This window comes from Alosa sapidissima, chromosome 9, assembly GCF_018492685.1.
Source record: "Alosa sapidissima isolate fAloSap1 chromosome 9, fAloSap1.pri, whole genome shotgun sequence".
Classification (NCBI taxonomy): domain Eukaryota; kingdom Metazoa; phylum Chordata; class Actinopteri; order Clupeiformes; family Clupeidae; genus Alosa; species Alosa sapidissima.
This window is the reverse complement of record NC_055965.1, coordinates 34,487,941-34,514,067: the sequence shown is the minus strand read 5'-3', so window position 1 is coordinate 34,514,067 and position 26,127 is coordinate 34,487,941. Positions and strand designations below refer to the sequence as shown.

The following is a 26,127-nucleotide window of genomic DNA, read 5'->3' as shown; positions in this document are numbered from 1 at the left end:
GCATGTATTGTTGTAATATCACTGTAAGGGTGAGCAAATCACTCCGCAGAGGAATGAGTTGATGTTAATCCGTTTCTTGTGTCTCCTTATGTAACCAGCCCACAGACTCCCAGACCTCCATCTCCAGTGCCCAGCTGTGTGTCCATGAAGAGTGATGCGTCCATGGGCCATATGCCGTACTTCAGCAGTGAACCAGTTCCATCAGGACTAATGTGAGTAGTCATCAGTCTCTAGACTTGTCAGTCACATGACATTTTACACTCTCTCTCTCTCTCTCTCTCTCTCTCTCTCTCACACACAAACTAGGGCTGGGCGATAAAACGATAGCGATATGTATCGCAATAGACATGTAATCGATATCAATGAAAAACACATTCGATAGAACATTCGATAATTAAAAGCAGCACACACCTTACGTTGTCCATAAATAAATAGGCTAAATATATCTTGCATTGTAGCTAGTATGTGCAATCTCTCTCTCTCTCTCCCCCCCTCTCAACAGGTGCATCCCTCCTCAGCATGCACATCCAAACATTCACAATCGTGCAAGATGACTGGCTAAATTGCTATTAAATCCGGTTAACCATTAGCACGCTGCATGAATTTGTTCAAAACTGTTGCATTCAAATTGACTGTTAAGTTCTAATCATGTCAATCACAATGCAAATGGAAAAGTATTTTCCAAGACTCAAATGGGCCTGTCCCAAGGAGAAAAAGTATTCATTTGAAACACACGTGGGTAAACTGAACAGTCTAACCAGTAGACTATGATAAACTAGCAAATTAAGCTACTTTGTTTACCATATTTCCAGGCTTCAACCAGTGCTGCTTTTCATTCAGTCTTATTTATTTGAGTGTTTTTCATGATTGTGTTGCTATTTCTTTTCCCTGTTTGCTTTGATTGATAACTGAGGTGATTAAAATCAGACAGAGGAAGGTTAAGTTTAAAATAAAAGTGTTTAAATTTTTTCTTCTGGTCCTTATCTGAAATAGATTTTTTTTAAAAAATCAATAATTATTGATATCGACTGATATAAAAATACTTATATCGTGATACAGTTTTCAGCCATATCGCCCAGCCCTTACAAACACGCACGCACGCACGCACGCACACACACAAACAGGAAATTGGGTGGATGAGATGGAAAGGACTAACCTCTCCTAACTGGTGGACACCATGTAGAGATGTAGATGTTATAGAAAACAATGGGATATGCTGGTAGGAATACACTGTATTGTGTGTGTGTGTGTGTGTGTGTGAAACAGAGAGAGAGAGAGATATTAAAATGGAGCATGTATTGTTGTAATATTACTGTAAGTGTGAACAAATCACTCTGCAGAGGAATGAGTTGATGTTAATCCGTTTCTTGTGTCTCTTTATGTAACCAGACCACAGACTCCCAGACCTCCATCTCCAGTGCCCAGCTGTGTGTCCATGAAGAGTGATCAGTCCATGTTGGATATGCCGTACTTCAGCAGTGAACCAGTTCCATCAGGTCTAATGTGAGTAGTCATCAGTCTCTAGACATGTCAGTCACATGACATTTTACACTCTCTCTCTCACACACACACACACACACACACACACACACAACAGGATATTTGATGGATGAGATGGAAAGGACTGACCTTTCCTAACTGGTGACCACCATGTAGAGATGTATATGTTATAGAAAGCAATAGGATATGCTGGTAGGAATACACTTTAGTGTGTGTGTGTGAGAGAGAGAGAAAGAGAGAGATGAGGGTCAGCACAAGAAGCCCCCCGTAGCAGCAGAAGAGAAGAGCAAAAAAGAGCCCCCGAGCTGAGAAGCAACTCCTCTTATCATTCACCTGGGCCACCCCCGAATCACAGGGTATCTGGTATCTGAGAGCAGTGGGTGTGGCCTACAGTAGGTAAATCTCATACCTATAGACTATAGTGTAGTTCTTAGTCTACAACTATGCACAAATACATTCAATTCAAGACCAAACAGCTAAGACAATAGTGAGCAACAAGTACCCACACAGATGTAAATTGACTGTGAAAGGCATTCTTTAGAAATGCAAAAGATTGGCCAAAAAGACTGGGCTTACAGTAACCATCTAGTGGAAGTACAATTGTAATGGTTTAAAATCTGGGCATAGTGTTGGCCGGTTGTGATTAAATATTGTAGTTGTAGTTGTGATTATACTGTATATTATAGATTGTAGTGGACAGTGAGTCTTGATTGCTGCCTGCAAAACATTCAAATTATTAGATTCTGTGTAAATGATGTACAAATTAGTAAAGTGTACAAATTAGTATAATGACATTTAAACAAATTCCAGTTCTAATTTCTTTATTATTCAATATTAGTAGTAGTAGTATGTCTGGTATGTCTGTCTTTTGTGGAATGGATCCTTTAAATCTGTGAATCTGAACTTGTATCTGTTTTCAGAATAGAATAGAATAATGCATATTACACATTTTAATCATTGTCTGAGGAGCAATTTGTCCAAGTGTTCTTTGTCTGATGTTTTTGCAGATTAAGTGCTGATCTGACCCAGGATCAGTCCAGGTGTGGAGTGTGTGAGCAGGTACTGAGGGACCCAGTCATCACCACCTGTGGACACAGTTTCTGCAGGCAGTGCATCAGCAGCGACTGGGAGCAGCCTGGACTACCAGGAGACCAAGTCTGTCCCCAGTGTGGAAAGACATGCAGCACCCAACCTCCTCTACAGCCTCCTCTAGATGAACACACAGATATGAGCACACAGGGTGAACACACAGGCCTGATCAACAGCAGAAGACACCTGCACGCTGAACATACACCAGGCAGAAAGAGGGAACTAGGTGAGTATACATTTTGGACATTTTGGCTTTTTAGAGAGATTAATACTTTATTCATCCCTGGGTTAAATTTTACACATCCAGTAGTTTATACAACCATAACACAACAAACATACATACACACATACAGTATATCTCACATACATACAAATCACTCACAGAAATGTCAAAATTAAAGAGCGATTGAAGAGATTACAAAGGTCTGGTATGGACTGACCCTGTAATGTATTGACCATGTTAAGGGGCTATGGTTGAGTGTGTGCAATGGTGGTAGTGCAAAAGTGAACAGTGCAGGGATTGAACAGTGCATTTTAAACACTGTATTGATTTAATAGTTTTCTGAGAAGTAATGTTATCAAACTGAACAATTGTAATTTTCAAATGTTGTCATTTGTAAACAGATGAGGACCTGAGGAGAGTTATAAAGAATCACAAAGTCAGTCTGAAGAGGAGGTTTGAGAACATATCTGAAGGCATCATCAAACCAGGAGCTGAGATTCTCCTCAATAAGATCTACACAGAGCTCTACATCACAGAGGGAGAGAGTGAAGGGGTGAATAAGGAGCATGAGGTTTGGCAGGTAGAGTCAGCATCCAGATCTCAATCCACAGAAGACACACCAATCAACTGCAATGACATCTTCAAGCCCTTACCTGGACAGGAGAAGCAAATCAGAACTGTGATGACCAAAGGTGTTGCTGGAATTGGAAAAACAGTCTCAGTGCAAAAGTTCATTCTTGATTGGACAGATGGGGTAGCCAATAAGGATGTAGATTTTATGTTTCCACTTTCTTTCCGTGAGCTTAATTTAGTTAGGGGTGATCAGTACAGTCTTCACAGGCTCCTGCTGGACTTCCACCCTGAGCTGACGGAGCTGAATGATGGTGAAGGATACAAAGACTGTCAGGTTGTGTTCATCTTTGATGGTTTGGATGAGAGTCGGTTGACTCTGAATCTGGAACAAAACAGTAAGTTGTCTGATGTGAAACAAACATCATCAGTGGATGTTCTGATGACGAGCCTCATTCAGGGAACTCTGCTTCCCTCTGCACTCATCTGGATAACCTCACGACCAGCAGCAGCCAGTCAGATTCCAGCTCAGTACATAGACCAGGTAACAGAAGTACGAGGATTCAATGACCCACAGAAGGAAGAATACTTCAGGAAGAGAATCGGTGATGAGAGTCAGGCCAACAGAATCATCTCTCACATTAAAGCATCCAGGAGTCTCCACATCATGTGCCACATTCCAGTCTTCTGTTGGATTGCAGCCACTGTACTTGAGCAGATTATGAAAAAGAAAAACATTAAAGACATTCCCAAAACGCTGACAGAGATGTTCATACAATTCTTGCTCATCCAGACCACCAGGAAGGATCAGAAATATCAGAGTGAAACTAAAGCAAATCAAGAGAAAGTTCTGGAATCTCAGAGAGAGATTTTACTGAAGCTGGCAGAACTGGCTTTCAGGAGTTTGGACAATGGAAATCTGATGTTTTATGAAGAAGACCTGCAAGAGTGTGGCATTGATGTCAGTGAAGCCTCAGTGTACTCTGGCATGTGTACTGAGATCTTCAAGACAGAATCTGTGTTTCACCAGAAGAAGGTCTACTGCTTTGTGCATCTGAGTGTCCAGGAGTTTCTGGCAGCTTTGTATGTGTTTCACTCTTATGTGACTGAGAACCTTGCGGCACTGACATCCCTTATCAGTGACGAACACAGACAGAGAGATGATCCCAACCCCTCGATTTTATCATCTCTTCAAGCAGTGCTGGGCTTACAATCACAGGATCATCTACATGTGCTGCTCAAGAGTGCAGTGGATGAGGCTTTGAAGAGCAGCAATGGACACTTGGATCTCTTCCTTCGCTTCCTTATGGGCATCTCTCTGGAGAGCAATCAGAGACTTTTAAAAGGTCTACTGAACCAAACATACAGCACCTCAAAGAGTATTAAAGAAACATGTCAATATATGAAGGAGCTGAACAGAAAAGATCTCTCTCCTGAACGATGCATCAATCTTTTCCACTGCTTATTTGAAATGAATGATCATTCTATGCACAAAGAAATTCAGAAATTCCTGTCATCACCAAAGAACATCAAACAGAAGTTGTCTCCTGCCCACTGTTCAGCACTGGCCCACATGCTTCTGATGTCTGAGTATGTGCTGGATGAGATAGACCTGAAGAAATACAACACATCAGATGAGGGACGCAGGAGACTGATCCCAGCTGTGAGGTGCTGCAGAAAGGCACGGTGAGTTTCTGATGGAGAGACTATAGAGATTACATATAATGTTGTCACTGCTGTTTACTACTGATCTAGTCCTATTAAACATTTAATGATGCCTAAAGGTGAAATAGTCTTGATTTGAAGAAGAGGGGAATTAACAACATTCCATATTCACTACAGGATTGTGGTTGATAACTTGGCAGAGAAATTACACATACATTAATATATTGCTTTTATTTAAATAAGTCCACTAACATTACTGTCAAGCCGAATTTTGTAGGTGTGTGTGTGTGTGTGCACATAGTGCATGCTCACACGCATTTGAGTGATATTACAGGGTAATAATGTCTCTTGACTATGTTGATTTATTGGGGCACTGTTTAAACAGTATATTTTCCATTAATCCATTTCTGTAATATGTCATCTTTTCTCATGTTGTTATGCAGACTTGCTGAATGCAAACTCTCAGAGAAGTCCTGTGGAATTGTGGCTGCTGTTCTACAGTCACCAAACTCCCTGACAGAGCTGGACCTGAATCACAACGACCTGGGGGATTCTGGAGTTCAGCTTCTCTCTAAGGGACTGTCTAGTCCTAACTGCAAACTGCAGACATTAAGGTTGGTGTTAGACATGTCTTTGTAAAGGATTATTATTAGGACTAGTGTGGCACATTATGGTTTGGTTGGTGTTTTATATGTGTGTAACCCCTTCTTAACGGGTGTGTGCACAGGCACTATTACAATACATAAACAATTAATTAAATGGCGCAAACAGGATCCTGAAGGTCTCAGCGGTGGAATGGTGAGCTGGCTGAGATTCCTGAATACCAGTAGGCTAACAATTACAGACAATAAATTCAATTGAATAGCGCGGTGCCTCCACTGTAAAAATACTACACTTACCGTATAGCTCGTGTATAGTGTATTCCTACAGAATTTAAATAATCAATGTGAAAATAATAATCAGACTAGTGAAGGTAGTTAAATGAATTGCCAATACACCCTGGATATAAAGAAATATAATAATTAAATATTTATTTGATAATAGCCACGTCGTGGACGTGACAACCCAAAAGCTGACAAATGTCAGGGAGCGAACAATTCACTCAAGGGGAAAACCGAACGTTAACGAATGGTAACGTTAAAGGTTAAGCTAAACAAGAGACCAGGGTGGAAGACAATACAATATACACAAGTCAAGTTAAATCACAAGAATATACCAATCACAACAGTATTATTAATCATCTATAATCAAATAAAACCCCAACCCCCCCAAGCGCTGGCCGTTGGAGCTCGGTGGTGCACAGGACGGCAGCTCTCTGAGCTGCAGGCAGGACAGCAACCGCTGAACGGCTCTCCAACTCGCCGGTGATCCAAGCAGAGACGAGAACGTGTGTGTGTGTCAGTGTAAGTGCAGTTGACGTTACTCACGACCGATCACTCAGAACCGGGAGATCCCGCTCAGTCCTGACACAGAGGAATCGGAGGCAGCTATATCCCAGCTAGCCGAGGATGCGACCCCGGTGGAGGATATTGCTGCAGTCAGCCTGCAGTGCACACCTCAACAGCAGCAGCGGGTAGTTGGCGGTTGGCACTCCGGTGGGCTCAGCACCGGAGGCAAAACGCAGTCGTCCTTAGGAGGTCTGGCTCCGGTGGGCCCAGCACCGAAGCGCAAATCGAGTCCGTCTCCGAAGGAGAATGCAACAGGAGCTAGCTAGCAGGTCAGCTACCCAGGACAGGATAGCTTCAGCTACAATAGCACTCATAGATATATGAATAGCACTGAACAAATAGCTAGCTAGACAAATAATAGCAGACCGGTAACTTAAAAGAGCAGGGGTAAGCAAGTACGATGCGCTGATGTTACGGAGTAAGTGGGCCTATGAACTTGTCCAATGGTCTCCACAAACTACAGGCAGCAAAGTATCCTCTCTCTCTCCAGTGCAAAACCCGGACCGTGACTCATCAAAGTCAAAGTCAAAGTCAGCTTTATTGTCAATTTCTTCACATGTTCCAGACATACAAAGAGATCGAAATTACGTTTCTCACTATCCCACGGTGAAGACAAGACATATTTTACCAATTTAAGTCCACAGACAAACATAACATTCAAGTAAACAAAAAAGTAAGTAAATAAGTAAATAAGAGGGCACATATAATAATGGAAAAAATAAGAGCAGCAAAATTTGGTTGAAATTGAGCATGGACAGTCAATAAAATACTAGTGCAAAGTCAGGCCAATAAAAGGCTTGGGTGGTTCTGTTTGACCTAAGTAATAAAGAAAGTGGCATAGTGGTGCAAGTTATGTAAGAGCAGCAGAAGTGTTGTGTTTTCAGGACAACAACACCAAGTTGTAAAGTGTACAGGTGTGCAAGTGTGCAAGTGTGCAAGTGGAGTAGTGCAGGCGGCCATTGTGGGTCCAATGTCCAGGATGTTATGTAGCTGAGGGTGGAGGGGGGAGAGGAGGGAGAGAGTTCAGCATCCTTACAGCTTGGTGTATGAAGCTGTTGGTGAGTCTGGTAGTGCGGGAGCGCAGGCTTCTGTACCTCTTCCCAGAGGGCAGTAGATCAAACAGATTGTGAGCGGGGTGACTTGAATCACTCACAATTTTGGTCGCCTTGCGGGTGAGGTGGGTGGTGTAAATGTCCTTCAGGGAGGGGAGTGAAACACCAATGATCCTTCCAGCTGTGTTCACTATGCGCTGCAGGGCTTTCCTGTTGTATTCAGTGCAGCTTCCGCCCCACACAGCGATACAGCTGGAGAGGATGCTCTCAATGGTGCCTCGGTAGAATGTGGTCATGATGGCTGGTGGAGCACTTGCTCGCCTGAGTTTCCGCAGGAAGTACAGGCGGCGCTGAGCTCTCTTCGCCAGTGATGCAGTGTTGGTGGTCCAGGAGAGGTCTTCACTGATGTGCACCCCCAGGAATTTGGTGCTGCTCGCTCTCTCCACCACAGCACCGTCGATGGTCAGTGGCAGGTGTTGGGTGTGACCTCTCCGGAAGTCAACAACAATCTCTTTGGTCTTGCTGACGTTCAGCAGGAGGTTGTTGTCCCTGCACCACGTGGTCAGATGGTCGACCTCCAACCTGTATTGAGTCTCGTCGCCCTTGGTGATGAGACCCACCAGAGTTGTGTCGTCAGCAAATTTCACTATGTGATTGTTGCTGTAGGTTGCAGTGCAGTCATGCATCAGCAGGGTGAAGAGCACCGGACTGAGCAGGCAGCCTTTGGGGGGCCCTTGTGCTCAGTGTGATGCTGCTTGAGGTATTGTTGCCAACACGTACTACTTGGGGCCTCTGACAGAGGAAGTCCAGTAGCCAGTTGCAGAGGTAGGTACTGAGTCCCAGTTTGTCCAGTTTGCAGATGAGTTGTTGTGGTATTATGGTGTTGAATGCAGAACTGAAGTCTATAAACAGCAATCTCACATATGAGTCTCTTTTTTCCAGGTGGGTGAGGGCTGGGTGGAGGGCAGAGCAGATTGCATCCTCTGTAGACCGCTTGGCTCGGTATGCAAACTGGAAGGGGTCCAGGGTGGGGGGGAGAATGGCTTTGATATGTGACATGACAAGCCGCTCAAAGCACTTCATGATGATGGGTGTCAGTGCCACAGGGCGGTAGTCATTGAAGCAGGATGGAGCAGTTTTCTTCGGCACAGGTATGATGGTGGCAGCTTTGAAACATGATGGGACGATGGCTTGCTTCAGGGAAGTGTTAAAGATGTCTGTGAAGACATCCTTAAGCTCCCCTGCGCAGTCCTTCAGCGCACGACCTGGGATGTTGTCTGGACCTGTTGCCTTACGGGTGTTGATAGCAGCAAGTGTCCTCTTCACGCTGTCGGCAGAGAGGCACAGGGGCTGCTCATGTAGAGGGGGATGTGTCTTCTGTGGGCAGGTGCTGTTTTGTGCTTCAAAGCGAGCAAAGAAGCGGTTCAGGTTGTTGAGCAGAGGGATGTTGCTCTCACAGCTCTGTGGCGCGGGCTTGTAGTCCGTGAGGGCCTGAATGCCCTGCCATAGGCTTTGTGCGTTCCTGCTGTCTTTGAAGTGGGTGGTTATCTTGTGAGTGTATTCCTGAGCCTTCCTGAGCCTTCTCCTCTCTGAGGAGATGGAACCTTCACATTCCCTGCGATTTCGCGGGCATAAACAAATAACAAATAATCATTGGCTGCTTAAACAATTCAAATAAAAGCAAAACAAACAAAGACATTTGATTGGTTCACACACAGAATGTAGTAAATCACAGTAGTAAGTAAGTTACAAAGCATTCTGGTACATGGAGTAAATACAGTACAGGTTATTAAATTGTCAGCTTTTACAGGTGCTTACATGTGTTTTAAGGCCTGTCCACACCAAGTCCAATTTCCAACGTCCGAATTCACATCCATTATTCTCTGCTGAATAGCTCTCGGAGTACTTATCTCACATAAATCAAGATGTCAAACAAAAGAGCGGAACCGGAGCTTTCCAGTGATATTAGCGGCTAGGTGCTGTGAAAAATGGTTCACGTGAAAATTAACGTTGGGCATACATGACATTTCATCATATTTGCATTCACAGCACACAGCACTTCGTCCTTCTCCACCCATTACTGTCGGTGGTATACAGTATCTCACAAACTCAACGCATGGTAAATCATATAGGCTATCAGAATAAACAGCAGACCTTACCGAACACGACAATATGAAGCATTCTATTGTACAGTAGCCGTTCCCGTTCCTGAGTTTTGAAATTGCAGCAAATTTCTACATGGTATCCAACTTTGGGCTGAAATTCTAATGTAGCCTAATAGCAGTCCAAGCAACTGTGCTTTTGAATAGATATTTCTACCAGCATGCTTCAGGTGACATGAATGCAACAATCATGAGACACAAAGTATTTTCACTTGACATTAAGGCTGACATAATATATATGCATGCATGATCATCATATTTTCCCAGATATGGGTAGCCTGTTGTCTTGAAAACGATATAGCCTAGCATAATAGATATGGGTAGCCTGTTGTCTTGAAAACGATATAGCCTAGCATAATAGATATGGGTAGCCTGTTGTCTTGAAAACGATATAGCCTAGCATAATAGATATGGGTAGCCTGTTGTCTTGAAAACGATATAGCCTAGCATAATAGAGGGCCCTTACAATGACCACAGACCTTAGTAGTACAATTACACTGAAAATACTAAGGAAGGACTTAGTATACTGAAAGGACTAATTTGATATTTTACAGTGGGTCAAGCTTGATCTGTATGCAGTAGTCTAGGCCTAAAAACAAAAACCTCTGAGCAGCAGATCAGCCAGTCCCCCGCTGAAAATGATCAGCCCGAAATTAGCTACGACTACAGGGACAAGTAGGAAGGATAATAGTGTTAACCATATGAATTAAAGTTATTTTATGTAAGAAAGAACTGTATATGACTGCAGTAGCTACATGATCAACCTATATGCCTTGTTTGCTCAGAAGTGGGTGTAGTAAAGGAGCAAATCACCAAACAACAACATGATAGCTGACCCATGCAAAAAAAACCATGTAAACAATAGTTCAATATGCCTCTTAGTGGAATTTTGGGATACATTTCAAATGCTTTATTTCTTCCTTCCTGTTTTTGTTATCAACCTTATCAACCTATCCTTGTGGAATAGTGGAATATTGGTAGCCTACTAATAAAAACTACAGGATAGTAAGAGCTGAAATGTTGCTTTATTTATCTAATTTCCACCACCACTAAAAAAGTGGGCCGGTCTTGGGCGTGAAACTCCCGGGCTGAAAAGTGGCCCCACTCCGGCACTGGTGGGTACTATTAATTGAAATCCCTAATCCCTAACTTCACAACAGTTCATGAAATGTGGGGTGATGACAGCAACCCCCCCTGCCACTGGCAAGATAGGCGTACAATATCAGTCCCCGCACACTGTTGTTATAATTAGCAATATAATCAGCATGGTGACATGGTGTCCCTGTTAATATAAATTCATTGAAGCCCTTTTAAGGTGTGATGATTTTTTTCGGCAGGCTCTATAGAATGGAATCTCGCTGCAACAATGAACAGAGAACTTCTCGATGCACATGATGTGCATGAAAAGAAAAACTATGTTTATTCACAGAAATGGAATGTGCATCATGTTAGTTTAGAATAGGCTATTTAGGCATTTGAACCCAGGATGCAGTGCAGCCTGCCATAGTTTTATAGGCTATGCTGACAAGTGCTGCAGATCAGTCTCTAAGGCTATGCCCTCTTAGCAGACTTTTAACATATCATAGCCTGTGCATGTGTTATGTAACTGAGTTGATGTATGTTTAGTAACACAAGTAATGGGATAAATATTATTTATGTATGGATTTCTATGCAACGTCACAAAAACATGCGTGCGCAACAATGCTCTCCATGAAAAGAATAAATTGAGTTTTTGTGCTGAAAACTGCACCAATTCGAAATCACCATGGTTAGATTGTTCAATATGTTCAATATCCCTAACGGAATGCATGTCTTCGCCAACAATGACAAAATACGAGGTTATATTAATAATGCAAATGAACGGCAAACTCTGAAATATAGTCTGAAATGAGATGTTATTATCATTGAGACGACAGGGGTATACAAAAAAATCTGATTGTAGCTTACAGCAGCCGACTATTTAGGTTAAGTTTATAACGTTGTGGACGGCCACCATGCGTCTTCTGCCCCACGGCTGCGCGCGCATCTAGTTTTGTTGGTAAACGGGAAACCCGTGGGGTTTGGGTGACGTCGCACTCGCAGTCGCTGCCTAGCAACCGGGACAGTTGGAAAACAGAGAAGACATGAAGCTACACGGTTTTGACAGTGGGATGAAAAAGTTACTAAAAAGGCTACAAGCTGTCATAACAGTTCAGTCTACTGTAGTAAAGTTAGGTCGTACAGTCACTGAGGTCGATAGTCACGTATTATTTTCAGTATGAGTCTGTTGAGTCGACATTGCGGAGGTTAGTAGTAGCTGGATGTGGCAGTTGTTTGAGGGAAGACGTTAACGTTAGTCATTTGGTGACTGAAGCGGTAAGTGCTAGCTCTAGTGCTAACTAGATCAGCAAGAGAGTATTAACACATTCCGGTACAAACGTCTTGGGAGCTGTTTACTGTTGATCGGGAAGGACAGAGAAGAGGGAGTCTGCCATAGTGAGACTAAGTTAACGTTAACATTACAACTTGGTGGACGTTGGAAAAGCCTCGAGTGGAAACCGTTAGCCTGGAAGCTCATCGCACGCGCAGCCAACCTTCCCAACTCAACAGCGATTCTCAGGGCAACGGTCGCCTCGCGTCATCCCTGCCCACCAGTGACCAGTCTCCGCTGCTGGCCCTGCTAATTGTGTGTTGTGTTTGTGTGTCGCCTAAAAGGTACTGTAGCTTACGGTTTGTTTTACACATTCTTTTAGCGACCTAGTGGAACAGTCAACGTAGACTAAACCTAACACATAGACTAGTTAACACGGAGGATTTTCTTGAAAGACACTCGTTTGAACGGCCATCACGATCGGAAAGTCTGTCGGTCTCCATGGACTGAACTAATACATTGATGGACTTTTGTCACAGCAAAGGGTGTGTGTGTGTGTGCGTGCATGCGTGTATGGATGGGATGGATGAGTGAACTAACCTGATGGGCTCAACCGATTGTGTACCGTGGTTCGATTACACTGCACTGGCCTACAGTATGTGTTAAGTTGAAATCTTCACTCCGGGGTTTCATGACGTATCTGGTGTGTACAGGCTTTTAATTATAAAATAACCCCCCCTCGTTTGAAAAGTCTGTTTGAAAGTCTTTATCTCCATGGACTGAACTAATACATTGATGGACTTTTGTCACAGCAAAGGGTGTGTGTGTGTCTGTGCGTGCGTGTGTGTGTATGGATGGGATGGATGAGTGACCAGACCTGATGGGCTAACCCCCCACCCCCTCCTCTTTCTTTCTCTCTCAGACTCAGCAAGTGTGGTGTGTCAGATGAAGGTTATGTTTGTCTGTCTCTGGCTCTAATGATAAACCCCTCCTGTGTGAAGGAGCTGTACGTGAACAACAATCATTCTGGAGGATCAGCACAGAAGCTGTTATCTGCTACACTGGAGGATCCTCACCGCAAAGTTGAAACACTTCAGTATGTAGTATGTCTAGAGAACTAGAAACATCAAGATGTAGTCTGGATTTATTTATTTATTTATTTTTGTGTTTATTTATTTAAACATACTTACATTTACATACATGAGGATACATAGAATTGCATCCCTATTGTGTAATCTCCACACAGAACAGAACATTTGATTTACAGACTTGAGCAAAAAACTCTTTATTCAAAAACTCTTGAATAACAAAATACATTTCCTACTGTAGTGTCTCCATACAGAACAACAGTACATTTGATTGGCAGATACCATAATCAAGGAAAAGCGGGAAACCCAGGAATAAATGTACTTCTAATGTAATTCTAGTGTTGTTTACAAGTAGGCTACAGTATGTGTCCTGTTACTGTTACTGCAGAAGGACTCTGTAGTCCTCACTACAGGCAACAAATGAATCATGAATCAATCAATAATCAGCTAATCTAAATGCAGCATCAACTGTTTACACTGGTACCATTTTCTGTGCATTTCACTAAATTTAGTCGATTTGATTCAAAGTAACCTTGCATAGTGATATGTTGAGTTCTGTCATAATTCTGTCAAATGTTGTTGCAGATTTGCTGACTGTAAACTCACAGATAAATCCTGTGAGATTGTTGCTTCAGTTCTACAGTCACCAAACTCCCTGCTACAGCTGGATTTGAGTGACAATGACCTGGGGGATTCTGGAGTTCAGCTTCTCTCAAAAGGACTGTCCAGTTTTAACTGCAAAATACACACATTAAGGTGGGTATACATTTTATTATCATCTTAGATTTCCTGATTAGGGAGAAAAACCATGACAATATAACATCAATTGGTCAGCACCAAAAAGTAGCATTGAACATGCTGAACCTTATTGCTTATGCTTAGAGTTTCAAAATCTGTTTCTGGATTGGTCTAGTCCGTGACCCATTATGTTACAATAAAGTAATATGGCACGAGTGAGAGTGGCATCGGTAGCAGATATCACCATGGCTGTTATTTGCAATTAGGCACGAGGCCAGAGGCCAAGTACAGTGTGTTTTACATGGTGCCTGCACATTTATTTAGAGCACTGGAGCAGTTCTGTAGTCTATTGATATGTTCTATCATTTTTAGAACTATTAATAATAATGCCTATTCTGAAAGTCCACTGGCCAACAATGTCATTTAGGTGCTGAATAGATATAGTGCTGATCGGAAGATTTTTCAGTTCCATTTTGACAACTGTAAAAACAAATGTGTCTAAGGAGGAGTGTGTACTAATTCAATAGATATCTCCTCCACACTTCGCATCACAGTCATCATATTCAATTTACTAGAGTCTCTCTCTCTCTCTCTCTCTCTCTCTCAGGCTCTCTGATTGTCTCATCTCAGAGAAGGGTTGTGGTTTTCTTGCTTCAGCTCTGTCTTCAAACCCCTCCCATTTAAAACTGCTTGATCTCAGCTACAATTATCCTGGAGAATCAGGACTGAAGTTGTTATCTGCTAGACTGGAGGATCCTGTCTGTAAACTGGAGATACTGAAGTATGTTCAGAAAGAACCCCCATTGTTGCACATTCAGCACGTTTTCATGCCAGGAATAAACCGTTTTGAATCAGTCTATTGCCCAAATTATGTCAATATTCCGTTTAACCTGTTTACAAGCAAGTAGAATGTCACATTTTGAGCATATTGCTGATTACATAGCAATCGACATTATTCCAAATAAGTCAGTGACGCAGCCTAATAGGCTCCCAACGTCCTGACGTAAATTTCCACTGGTGGAATTCCCTCTTTTGGCTGTATAATACAACGGCTTCAGGGTCTTCCACCTATATTTCACTTGTTCAAGCGTACATCGATAGCCATCCTCATCAAGTTTTTAACAAAACTTTTTAAAAACGTCGCTATTACGACATTTTCTCCCGTCAATGAACTCCATGACGTGCATGATTGCAAGACATAAGTTTGTCTACTCGTCTATCCAAAAGTGTGTGCGTTGTTTTGCCATGATTAGGAAAGTGCCAGAGAGACAATTGGTTCATGTTATCCTAATTCTGTGGGAATTGAGCATGCGCAGGCCTACAACACTTTTCCTTCTGGGAGCATATTCCGTTTAAAGTGTTTTCATGACCCAATATTCCGTTTAAAACAGGCATATGCTTTGGTTTATTAATAAACTGAATATGGCCTTTTTCGGTTTATTTCAATCAGAATAAGGTGTTTACAAGACACGCGCATATTCGGTTTATTCCCAATAAACTGATTTGAAACCGTTTATTTGCTGCATGGAACCGTGCTGATTGTCTCTATTTTTGGAGACCATAGTTATTTCTTCATACCGAGCGTACCGGCCTATTTTCAAATGTGTATTATATTAGCTGCTTTACACTGAAGTATATTGATCTCTTTGATGCAACATGCAATAGTGCAAATAATTAGAGGTGCATTCAAATTCGCAGGCATAGCCAAATGTTAAGGAAACTGTTTTCTGTTTGTGTGTAACTGTTCCGAGAAAGCATATTGACCATAAACATTCATGACTGTTTACCGAATCTGAACACCTCTCAGATTCCAGGCTGCAAGATTAACAGAAAGAAAGACTTGCTTGTGTTGCTGGTGGTCCCTGATCATGCATTAAATAATGTATTTTCACTGTTGGAAAGTGCATTTGTTATTCAGAGGTAGTTCTCAGGTTGCTCACTAACTCTATCTAAGTAAAGGACAGACAGTGCTGGGGCTTTTTACTTCATGATTCTCCTTCTGAGAACTAAAGGAGCCTTGAGGCGTCACCTTGGGACAAGTGGGAGCCTTTGTATGCGTGTATGCAAAGCGTATATGTTTATATATACATATATACACACACACACACACACACACACACACAAATATATACATATATATACACACACACACACACACACACACACATATATATATATATATAGCCACTTCTTTCTCTCGCCCCCATTCTCATCTCTCCCTTCCAGTTTTGCTTCTTTTCTTGTACCATTTAGCATCCAACTTCTTAGTCGTAATGTGTCACACCTTTAGTAAATTTTGGCATATTTTCCATTTTGGACTTTTCATTCTGTGTTGAATACCCTTATCTCAGTATATATATATATATATATATATATATATATATATATATATATATATATATATATATATATATATATATATATGTATAATTTATATATGGCAGCAGACGTTTCTGTGGGATAATAAATCACCTTACATTTCACAGGTGGCACAAATAGAAAATCAGCAGTGTTGACATCTGTCAAATGGTACATGTTTCTGACATTTTGCTTTTCTTACAGAACTGACCATGCTTCTTTAGACAGAGCACGACCACGTTTGCTGAGATGTAAGTTCTTTTTCTTTTTTATTATTGTTTATTAGCCTGGCTAGCGCCATCACTTCTCATTGAGACGTGGTCTGGGAACCAAACGTTCATTTTCGTATTTGAAAAAAATGCCCAGATCCGTTTATTGGGTGCCACGGATGTCTATCAAATGCGTCTGTGCATAGCTCATCATCGTCTTGCTTTCCCCCCTTGTTCTGTGATTGATTCCCTATCTGAGGCAAAAATTAGGGCGGTAGTTTCCTTAACAGCGTGAATCAAATCGCGCGCAAGGCAGCATGGGAACACCCAGGCTAATTATTTATTGTGTTGGTAGATTGTTTGTTGGTAGATTGAGTAAGAGTGTGTGTGTGTTTATGTGTGTGTGTGTGTGTGTGTGTGTATGTTGGTAGATTGAGTAGGTGTGTGTGTTTGTGTGTGTGTGTGTTGGTAGATTGAGTAGGAGTGTGTGTGTTTGTGTGTGTGTGTGTGTGTTGGTAGATTGGGTAGGAGTGTGTGTGTGTGTGTTGGTAGATTGAGTAGGAGCGTGTGTGTGTGTGTGTGTGTGTGTGTGTTGGTAGATTGAGTAGGAGTGTGTGTGTTTGTGTGTGTGTGTGTGTAAGAGTTGGTAGATTGAGTGTGTGTTTGTGTGTGTGTGAGAGAGTTGGTAGATTAAGTAGGAGTGTGTGTGTGTGTGTGTGTGTGTGTGTGTGCCTGTGTGTGTATGTCTATGTGTGTGCCTGTGTGTGAGTTGGTAGATTGAGTAGGTGTGTGTGTTGATAGATTGAGTAGGAGTGTTTGTGTGTGTGTGTGTGTGAGTTGGTAGATTGAGTAGGTGTGTGTGTTGGTAGATTGAGTAGGAGTGTTTGTGTGTGTGTGTGTGTGTGTTGGTAGATTGAGTAGGAGTGTGTGTGTGTGTGTGTTGGTAGATTGAGTAGGAGTGTGTGTGTGTGTGTGTTGGTAGATTGAGTAGGAGTGTGTAGGTGTGTATGTGTGTGTTGGTAGATTGAGTAGGAGTGTGTGTGTGTTTGTGTGTGTATGTGTGTTGGTAGATTGAGTAGGAGTGTGTGTGTGTGTGTGTGTGTACCTGTGTGTGTATGTCTATGTGTGTGCCTGTGTATGAGTTGGTAGATTGAGTAGGAGTGTGTGTGTGTGTGTGTGTGTTGGTAGATTGAGTAAGAGTGTGTGTGTGTGTGTGTTGGTAGATTGAGTAGGTGTGTGTGGGTAGATTGAGTAGGAGTGTGTGTGTGTGTGTGGGTAGATTGAGTAGGAGTGTGTGTTCCATGCCACCCACTCCTCTTGTCTGCATATGTGTGTGTGTGTTCCCCATATTCTGATGAGGATGTTCTCTCTGTGTGTGTGTGTGTGTGTGTGTGTGTGCCTGTGTGTGTATGTCTATGTGTGTGCCTGTGTGTGAGTTGGTAGATTGAGTAGGTGTGTGTGTTGGTAGATTGAGTAGGAGTGTTTGTGTGTGTGTGTGTGTGAGTTGGTAGATTGAGTAGGTGTGTGTGTTGGTAGATTGAGTAGGAGTGTTTGTGTGTGTGTGTGTTGGTACATTGAGTAGGAGTGTGTGTGTGTTGGTAGATTGAGTAGGAGTGTGTGTGTGTGTGTGTTGGTAGATTGAGTAGGAGTGTGTAGGTGTGTATGTGTGTGTTGGTAGATTGAGTAGGAGTGTGTGTGTGTTTGTGTGTGTATGTGTGTTGGTAGATTGAGTAGGAGTGTGTGTGTGTGTGTGTGTACCTGTGTGTGTATGTCTATGTGTGTGCCTGTGTATGAGTTGGTAGATTGAGTAGGAGTGTGTGTGTGTGTGTGTGTGTTGGTAGATTGAGTAAGAGTGTGTGTGTGTGTGTGTTGGTAGATTGAGTAGGTGTGTGTGTTGGTAGATTGAGTAGGACTGTGTGTGTGTGTGTGTGTGTGGGGGGGGGGGGGTAGATTGAGTAGGTGTGTGTGTTGGTAGATTGAGTAGGAGTGTGTGTGTGTGTGTGGGGGTAGATTGAGTAGGTGTGTGTGTGTTTGTGTGTGTGTGTGGGTAGATTGAGTAGGTGTGTGTGTTGTTAGATTGAGTAGGAGTGTGTGTGTGTTTGTGTGGGTAGATTGAGTAGGTGTGTGTGTGTGTTTGTGTGTGTGTGTTAGTAGATTGAGTAGGAGTGTGTGTGTGTGGGTAGATTGAGTAGGTGTGTGTGTGTGTGTGGGTAGATTGAGTAGGAGTGTGTGTGTGTGGGTAGATTGAGTAGGTGTGTGTGTGGGTAGATTGAGTAGGAGTGTGTGTGTGTGTGGGTAGATTGAGTAGGAGTGTGTGTTCCATGCCACCCACTCCTCTTGTCTGCATATGTGTGTGTGTGTGTGTTCCCCATATTCTGATGAGGATGTTCTCTCTGTGTGTGTGTGTGTGTGTGTGTGTGTGTGTGTTGTTAAGGTGTGTGGGCGTGTGTTTGTACTGACATACTGTGTGTGTGTGTGTTTGTTTGTTTGTTTGTGTTGACATGGTGTGTGTGTTCTCATGTTCTCTCCTCTCTTGTCTGCAGATCTCTGTGATCTCACACTGGACCCAAACACAGCACACAGAAATCTCTCTCTCTCTGAGGGGAACAGAAAGGTGACATGTGTGGATAACGAGCAGCTGTATCCTGAACACCCAGAGAGATTTGACTCCTGGCATCAGGTGTTGTGTAGAGAGGGTCTGACTGGACGCTGCTACTGGGAGGCTGAGTGGAGTGTTGATGGTGGAGCTCGTATATCTGTGGCCTATAAAAGCACCGAGAGGAAAGGGAACAGTGCTGACGTCATAATGGGACGGAATGCCAAGTCCTGGAGTCTGTTCTGCTCTGGTGATCACAGTTACTCTGTCTGCCACAATAATAAACACACTGACATACCTGCCCCCTCCTCCCGCTCCAGAACAGTAGGAGTTTACCTGGACTGGCCGGCCGGCACTCTGTCCTTCTACAGCGTCTCCACTAACACACTCACCCACCTGCACACGTTCCACTCCACATTCACTGAGCCCCTCTATCCAGGGTTTTGGGTTTATTGGGGCTCCTCAGTGTCCCTGCGCAAGATCACATGAGCTCGTCCTCCAACAGGTACATCCACCCTTTTCTCTCTCTCTCTCTCTCTCTTTCTCTCTCTCTCTTTCTCTCTTTCTACTATGTGTGTGTGTCTGTGTGTGTGTGGTTTGTATGACACTGTAATGTAATACAGGCTTGTAGGCACAAGAAGCTCTTTTACAAACAACTTTAGGAAAGAGGGTATTTTTGCTTTGCATCAGATCTGGCATATCACACACATCAAGCTAATATAGCGTGTGTGTGTGTGTGTGTGTGTGTGGTGTGTGTGTGTGTGTGTGTGTGTGTGTGTGTGGTTTGTTTAACACTGTTTTTTATTTAACAAACTGCCAAAATTCAGACTTAAATTCATCAAGTCAAGACACTCCAACATTCCACAGTAACCACGTAACCGTAGCAACATCCATTGTGATGCTTGTTCTGGCAGTTGAGCAGGGCTTGTTGCTATGGCAATAGTTCCAGCTTTGGCCCATACTGTATAAAGAACTGCAGGAACACCAGTCACACACACTCTTGTTCATACATGTAATGTATGTATGTATGTACAGTATATTCAGTTATATAATTACTGTTCTGATGAAACTAAACAAATGCTGATATTGCTTTCTTTATATTATGCTCTTCTCCTGAAAATGAATGTGTGGATTATGAGAATGTTTTCAACAACAACAATATGATGTATTCTGTTCTCTGTAAAGTTTAGTTATTTGCTGAATTTCTTTGAAAAAGTTATTTGCTGATCTGAGGTGTCAGTGGTTCTATACAGTATGTGTTGACATAGCAAAAGAAATGCTTGTTTTTCTGACTTAAAATATGTAAATAAAATGTGTTTCTGACTTTTAAATGTCTGAATAAAGATTCTGAAAGGAGATGTGATGAACCTGTTGTCAGTTGATTTGTTTAATTGTTTCTATGCTATAACAAAACAGAATATGTGATTTTTATTTTGTGATTTTTGTTTCTTTTCTTCAAACTTCCTTTTTCCGTAGTTGGACATTTCATGCATTGACCACCAAGATCATCTCTCTATTCAGTGCAACACTGTACCAGATTAGTGTATTGCAGTAGTATAATAACTAGGGCTGTCAAAAGCACATTGACTTTGATTAATTAATTACAGAAATATTAAGGCATTAAAGAAAATAAAGCTGCTTAATCACATTTCGTGGTGACATTTGACACAGTGCAGTGTGGCTATAGTGACTGAAGGACGCAGACGAGAAAGCTGCTTTGAATGAAACGTTTAGCCTACGTTTTAAAAAGAACGCCCAGACTAGTCCTGTTGACAGGAGCATCAATCTACTATTTCTGCAGTAAGGAATTCCCGTTGCCTACCATGGGAGTTCGTCAAGTCTGAAATATCACCAGAGCATGTTTAATAGGTAGCCTGGCTCTAGTATCACCTCAATGCAAAGCAATCTGGAGGTAGGCCTACAAGTTAGCACACCTCTTGATGATAATAATGCTAGCCGCCAGCCTTGTTAAAGTTACTTTGCTAACGTAGCGTATTGTTTGCTTAGCCTATAGGCCTACACTACGACTGACTAACTAACTAACCGACAAACTCCCTTACTAAATTGAGTACATGTGTTGCACACTTGAAACAAAATGTCTTCAAAAGTATGTTGAAGGTGGTTACATTTATTTCCATTCCAATAAATTCACACATTGCATTTCGATTCGCACTTGTAGGCTATGCTGCTTTTTTTTCTCGTTTTCTTAGAGCCCTGCGTTTTCTTATCTTTGACTGCCACCTACTGGATAGAAAAGGAAACAACCTTATAATTACGTGAACAAAAATCTACAACATTACATTTAGCAGAAACAACATGTTTGAATGGCCATAAAAGGATAAATCATGGGGGGTATACCACACATTACCTTGGTGTTAGGGTAGCTTACTCTGCACATGCCATTGACAGTGATTTGTAGCTTCAGTCATTTGCATCATACTAAAAATCTGACACCAGGAACTACTGATGCCTGAGCCAAAGGGGAAATGATCATAAAAGAGAGAAGTTGAACTTTAAAGTTTATAAAGATGGTTTGGCTCTTCATTGATTCACTCATCTGACAAAATTGATGTTAAGATAAGTTCATAGCAAAAATGGATGCATGTGATTGATTTAGATTAATTAATCACAGAGTTTGTGGGAGTGGAAGGGAGTTCCAGAGTTTGGGGCCAGCCACGCTAAAAGCCCTGTCACCCATGGAACGGAGATGTGCAGTGGGGTGGATAGGAGGTGGGCATCAGTGGAGCGTAAGGTGCGGGTAGGTAGGTAAGGGGTCAGGAGGCTTGAAAGATAAGAGGGTGCAAGATTATGTTGGGCTTTGAGTGTATTTGATGTGAGAGTCAAAGGAAACTGTAGAATCAATTGTGACACTAAGGTGTTTTGACTTCACAGGTAGAGGTGGTGAAGTAGCCAGGGATGGATAACTGTGATTGTTTGAGCTTTTTCAGTCCAGATGGCCTGAGTTCTCTTAACGCTACTTACCAAGTCCCTTTTACCTCCTTCCTCTGGGCCCAGAGCTGCAAACACACAGACAGTTCACAGAAGGAGATCAAATACAGTTCTGATGGGGAACAGTGCTACCTCATGCAGCAACCAGGGTAAGATACACCAGACCACCTGTTTCCGTGGTCTTTTCAGTCGACTCCCATCTGGCAGGCGATACAGGAGCCTGTGCTCCCGCACCAGCAGGCTCAGGTACAGCTTCTTTCCAGAGGAAGAGAAAGACCTGTCTAGCATTTGCTCTTTAGCTGTTACTAGTTTACCTGTTTACTTTTTACTACTGCACTGTTTACCTGTTTACATTGACTGTATTGCACTGCTTACCTGTTTACATTACTCCTACTGTACACTGTTTCACCTATGACTTTGCACTGCTAACACCCCATACTATACTGTATGTAATATACTGTACATATACAGTATATTACATGTATATATAGAATGTCTATTTATACTCAACTTATATACTCTATTTATCTCTGTAGACATGTCATCTGGAAACCTATATTTATCCAACTATACACTGTACATTATTAATCTCTATGGTCTACACAGCCATACTCTACCTGCACTTGGTACTTAATGTTTCTTTTGCACTTCTGGTTGGATGTCAATTGCATTTCATTGGCTCTGTACCTGTACTCTGCTAAATGACAAGAAAGTTGAATCTAATCTAATCAAATCTAATAACTGATATTGTTTGAGCTTTTTCAGTCCAGATGGCCTGAGTTCTCTTAACACTACTTACCAAGTCCCTTTTACCTCCTTCCTCTGGGCCCAGAGCTGCAAACACACAGACAGTTCACAGAAGCAGATCAAATACAGTTCTGATGGGGAACAGTGCTACCTCATGCAGCAACCAGGGTAAGATTCACCCAACAACTGTTCCGTATAACTATTGCCATTCCTTGTGTAAGAACACTACAATTCTACTACCAATGTTCATTACAATCTGCAAAACTGTGAAAGCTATGAGGTTGTTTAGTGTTGACGATGCCTGGTCTGTTCTGTCCCCCACCTCCACCCCATCTCCTCCTCATACATCTGCCTTATCAATGTCTAGTTGCTGCATTGATGCCTGGTCTGTTCTGTACCCCATCTCCTCCTCATACATCTGCCTTATCAATGTCTAGTTGCTGTCATTGATGCCTGGTCTGTTCTGTACCCCATCTCCTCCTCACACATCAGCCTTATCAATGTCTAGTTGCTGCCATTGATGCCTGGTCTGTTCTGTACCCCATGGGGGGTTTATCTGCTTCTCTCTCTGTCTTAGACTTTTCATGTTTACACGTGGAAGGGCAGGGGGCTCCCAGAACAGAGCCATACCGCCAAATTAAACATTATACATTACAAATAGTATTTTATTATCTGGTCTAATTAACTAGGTAGTCTTGACCAGGGACGGATTTAACAAATATGGGCCCCTGTGCACAATATCAAAAAAGCCCCCCACTGACCGCGACGCGACCGTTTGCGCATGCGCGTGCAAGCGACGTGCGCGTGCAGCCAGCGCTTCTCTCTTTGCTGTCGCTGTGCAGGCTGGTGCACAATATAAACACAATGAAAATGTAATACATTATGTCATATATTATAACTCAGGCCCACACAGAAATGAATTCCAGCAGCTGTTTTTATTATTAGGCTGTAATCTGCCTTTGCTGTCCAAACAGTCTACAGAAACATTTTTCACTAAACGGACCAGATAACAGTTGTCATATTTCTGACGGACCGGTAGCAGGGACGTCGATAGTATTTTGTGAGAGGTGGTGCTGATCATATTATGGGGGGTTCGGGGTGTCTAGCCCGGGAAAATTTTTAAATTCTGGCTGTTAAATATACCCTTTTAACGGGGTTTGGAAGGGGCATACAAACTTTAACAGAGCAAGCAGGGCCCGTTTTCTGTCTGACTCAGGTGACGTGAACATTGGCTACCTGCATGATAAGGTTTTCACTTCACTGTTGCTTGACACTACCTTGCATGGAGACATATTTCACGTTAACAGTGGAGATGTTAGCAAAACTATAGCGTTTGGTAAATGGAGATGCAGATCATCTCAACACCCAAAACACCCAAATGATCTTCCTGTAAGGGGGGGGGGTGCCCTTTTTTCTGGTAAGAGCAATGGCCTCCCCAAAATGCCTATGCACTTCCCTGAATGTAGTTACTGTATAGTTTTGAAATGTGTGGCAGTTCTAGCGTTAAGACACACATGCTCATGTGCTCCTGCCATTAACATTCCTCTGAGTAGGAATGACATGGCAACGGTGACTGACGTCATCAAGTGATAGATAGACCTCAGATAGATAGACGAGTCAGTTAAGGTCAGAAACGGCAATGTGCAATATACAAATGAGTTTATGAGTTTGTGTGCGGGTTTATGTTTGTGTGTGTGTGCGTGTGTGTGTGTGTGTGTGTGTGTGTGAGAGAGAGAGAAAGAGATCTCTTTAATTTGAAGCCAAAGGGCAACTGTAACTAAACACACACACACACACACACACACACACACACACACATTCCATGCTTGTGTGTCATCATGTGTGTGTGTGATGTTTGATGTCTGTGTCTTTTAGATTAGATTTGATGAGATTAGATTCAACCAGATTATCATTGTGCAGAGTTCAAGGATAGAGACAACAAAATGCAGTTAGCATCTAACCAGAAGTGCAAAAAACGCCAGAAAAGTGGAAAGTCTTGTCTGCTGCCACATTTGTGTGAGTGTGTGTGTGTGTGTGTGTGTGTGTGTGTGTGTGTGTGTGTGTGTCCGTGTGTGCATGCATGTGTTTTTCTCTTCTCTTCAGATTTTGTCTTTGCTTTAGCAAATTTTGTCTTTGCTCTGAACAATCTCCAAACCAAAATGTCAAAAAGAAAGAAAACTCCAATACAGTAGATAGCCTACTAATTTGATCATTGTTGTAACCAGTGATAGGATCTGCCGATAACAATACATCACATTGTGAATAGGCAACTGAAGTCATGAACTCCCTCTCTCCTAGCAGGCGCGTTCTGTTTGGAACAGTATGAGAAACAGCCCCATAACATGAATTGTGCCCCACCATGCTTTACTGTCTTCACAGTGTGCTGTGCTTTGAGTTCAGTGCATGGGAGCTGCAGACAGTTTGTCCAGTGACCCACATTAGACAGTAAAGCATGGTGGTGCACAATTCATGTTATGGGGCTGTTTCTCATACTGTGGTGTTGGACCTATTTATCGCACCCCAGACACCATGGATCAGTTTCAATACATCAAAAAATTTGAAGAGGTCATATTGTCTTATGCTGAAGAGGAAATGCCTTTGAAATAGGTGTTTCAACAAGACAATGACCCAAAACACACCAGTAAGCAAGCAAAATCTTGCTTCCAGACTAATAAGATTGACATTATGGAGTGGCCAGCCCGATCCCAAGACCTCAATCCTATAGAAAACTTGTGGGGTGGCATCAAAAATGTATGTTCTGTTTCTGTAGCAAAACCCAGAAATGCAGAGGAATTGTGGAATATAATTAAATCTCCAGTAGTTGGTCGACTCCATGCAGCACAGATGTGAAGTAATTCTCAGAAATATGGTAATGCAACTAAATATTAGTGCACTGATTCAAAGTAAAGCAAAATCTTGAGAATTTTTTTCAGTTTAAACAGTAAATGTTTGAGTTTGTAAAGAAAAATGCAAACTTTTGATAGATAGATAGATAGATAGATAGATAGATAGATGGATACTTTATTGATCCTCAAGGGGAAATTCAAGGGTCTCAGTAGCATACAGACATAACACACAACATGCACTTACAGCAGAAGTGGTAAACATAAGTGTAAGTATAAACATATAACTAAACTCCACTGTACAATACAGAAAACTTCTGCATGTGGCATGACTCGGTGTTGTAGCGGAAGTCAGATGTGTACAGGGTGAACAGGACTGGAGAGAGCACAGTTCCCTGTGGCGCTCCGGTGCTGCTGATCACAGTGTCAGAGAACAGTCCTACATTCATTTTTCTTCACTTTCTGTAAAGGTATAACACAAACTTGATCAATTTTGGTCATGTTTTGATTTGAAATTGAACATGCAGTGTTCCCAATGCA

The 26,127-nt window shown here is 42.3% G+C and overlaps 1 protein-coding gene and 1 long non-coding RNA gene across 7 annotated transcripts in view; one reads left to right on the top strand and one right to left on the bottom strand.

Annotated features, from left to right (window-relative positions):
• The window catches only part of LOC121718788 (NACHT, LRR and PYD domains-containing protein 3-like), a 1,510,793-nt gene that overhangs the window by 1,261,337 nt on the left and 223,329 nt on the right, over positions 1–26,127 (top strand). For 2 of the 5 annotated variants that reach the window (XR_006034019.1, XR_006034018.1), the window contains exons 12-13: positions 99–212; positions 1,390–1,503. Coding sequence is in view for 3 of the 5 variants with exons in the window: in XM_042103951.1 (XP_041959885.1) it covers positions 99–212; positions 1,390–1,503; positions 2,508–2,815; positions 3,214–5,068; positions 5,491–5,661; positions 12,982–13,155; positions 13,733–13,903; positions 14,493–14,666; positions 16,448–16,494; positions 18,996–19,537 (3,670 nt within the window). In the remaining 2 variants the exon portion in view is untranslated. Of the gene's footprint in view, positions 1–98; positions 213–1,389; positions 1,504–2,507; positions 2,816–3,213; positions 5,069–5,490; positions 5,662–12,981; positions 13,156–13,732; positions 13,904–14,492; positions 14,667–16,447; positions 16,495–18,995; positions 20,416–26,127 lie in introns of those variants that run through there. The other 3 variants (XM_042103951.1, XM_042103945.1, XM_042103944.1) reach the window with 3 other exon arrangements.
• LOC121719060 lies at positions 21,036–22,256 on the bottom strand. 2 transcript variants are annotated; one of them, XR_006034119.1, is made up of 3 exons: positions 22,031–22,256; positions 21,417–21,830; positions 21,036–21,292 (listed from the first exon to the last, which is right to left on the bottom strand). It is a non-coding gene; the product is annotated as an uncharacterized LOC121719060 (long non-coding RNA). The 2 variants fall into 2 exon arrangements; XR_006034120.1 differs by having other exon boundaries at positions 21,036–21,289.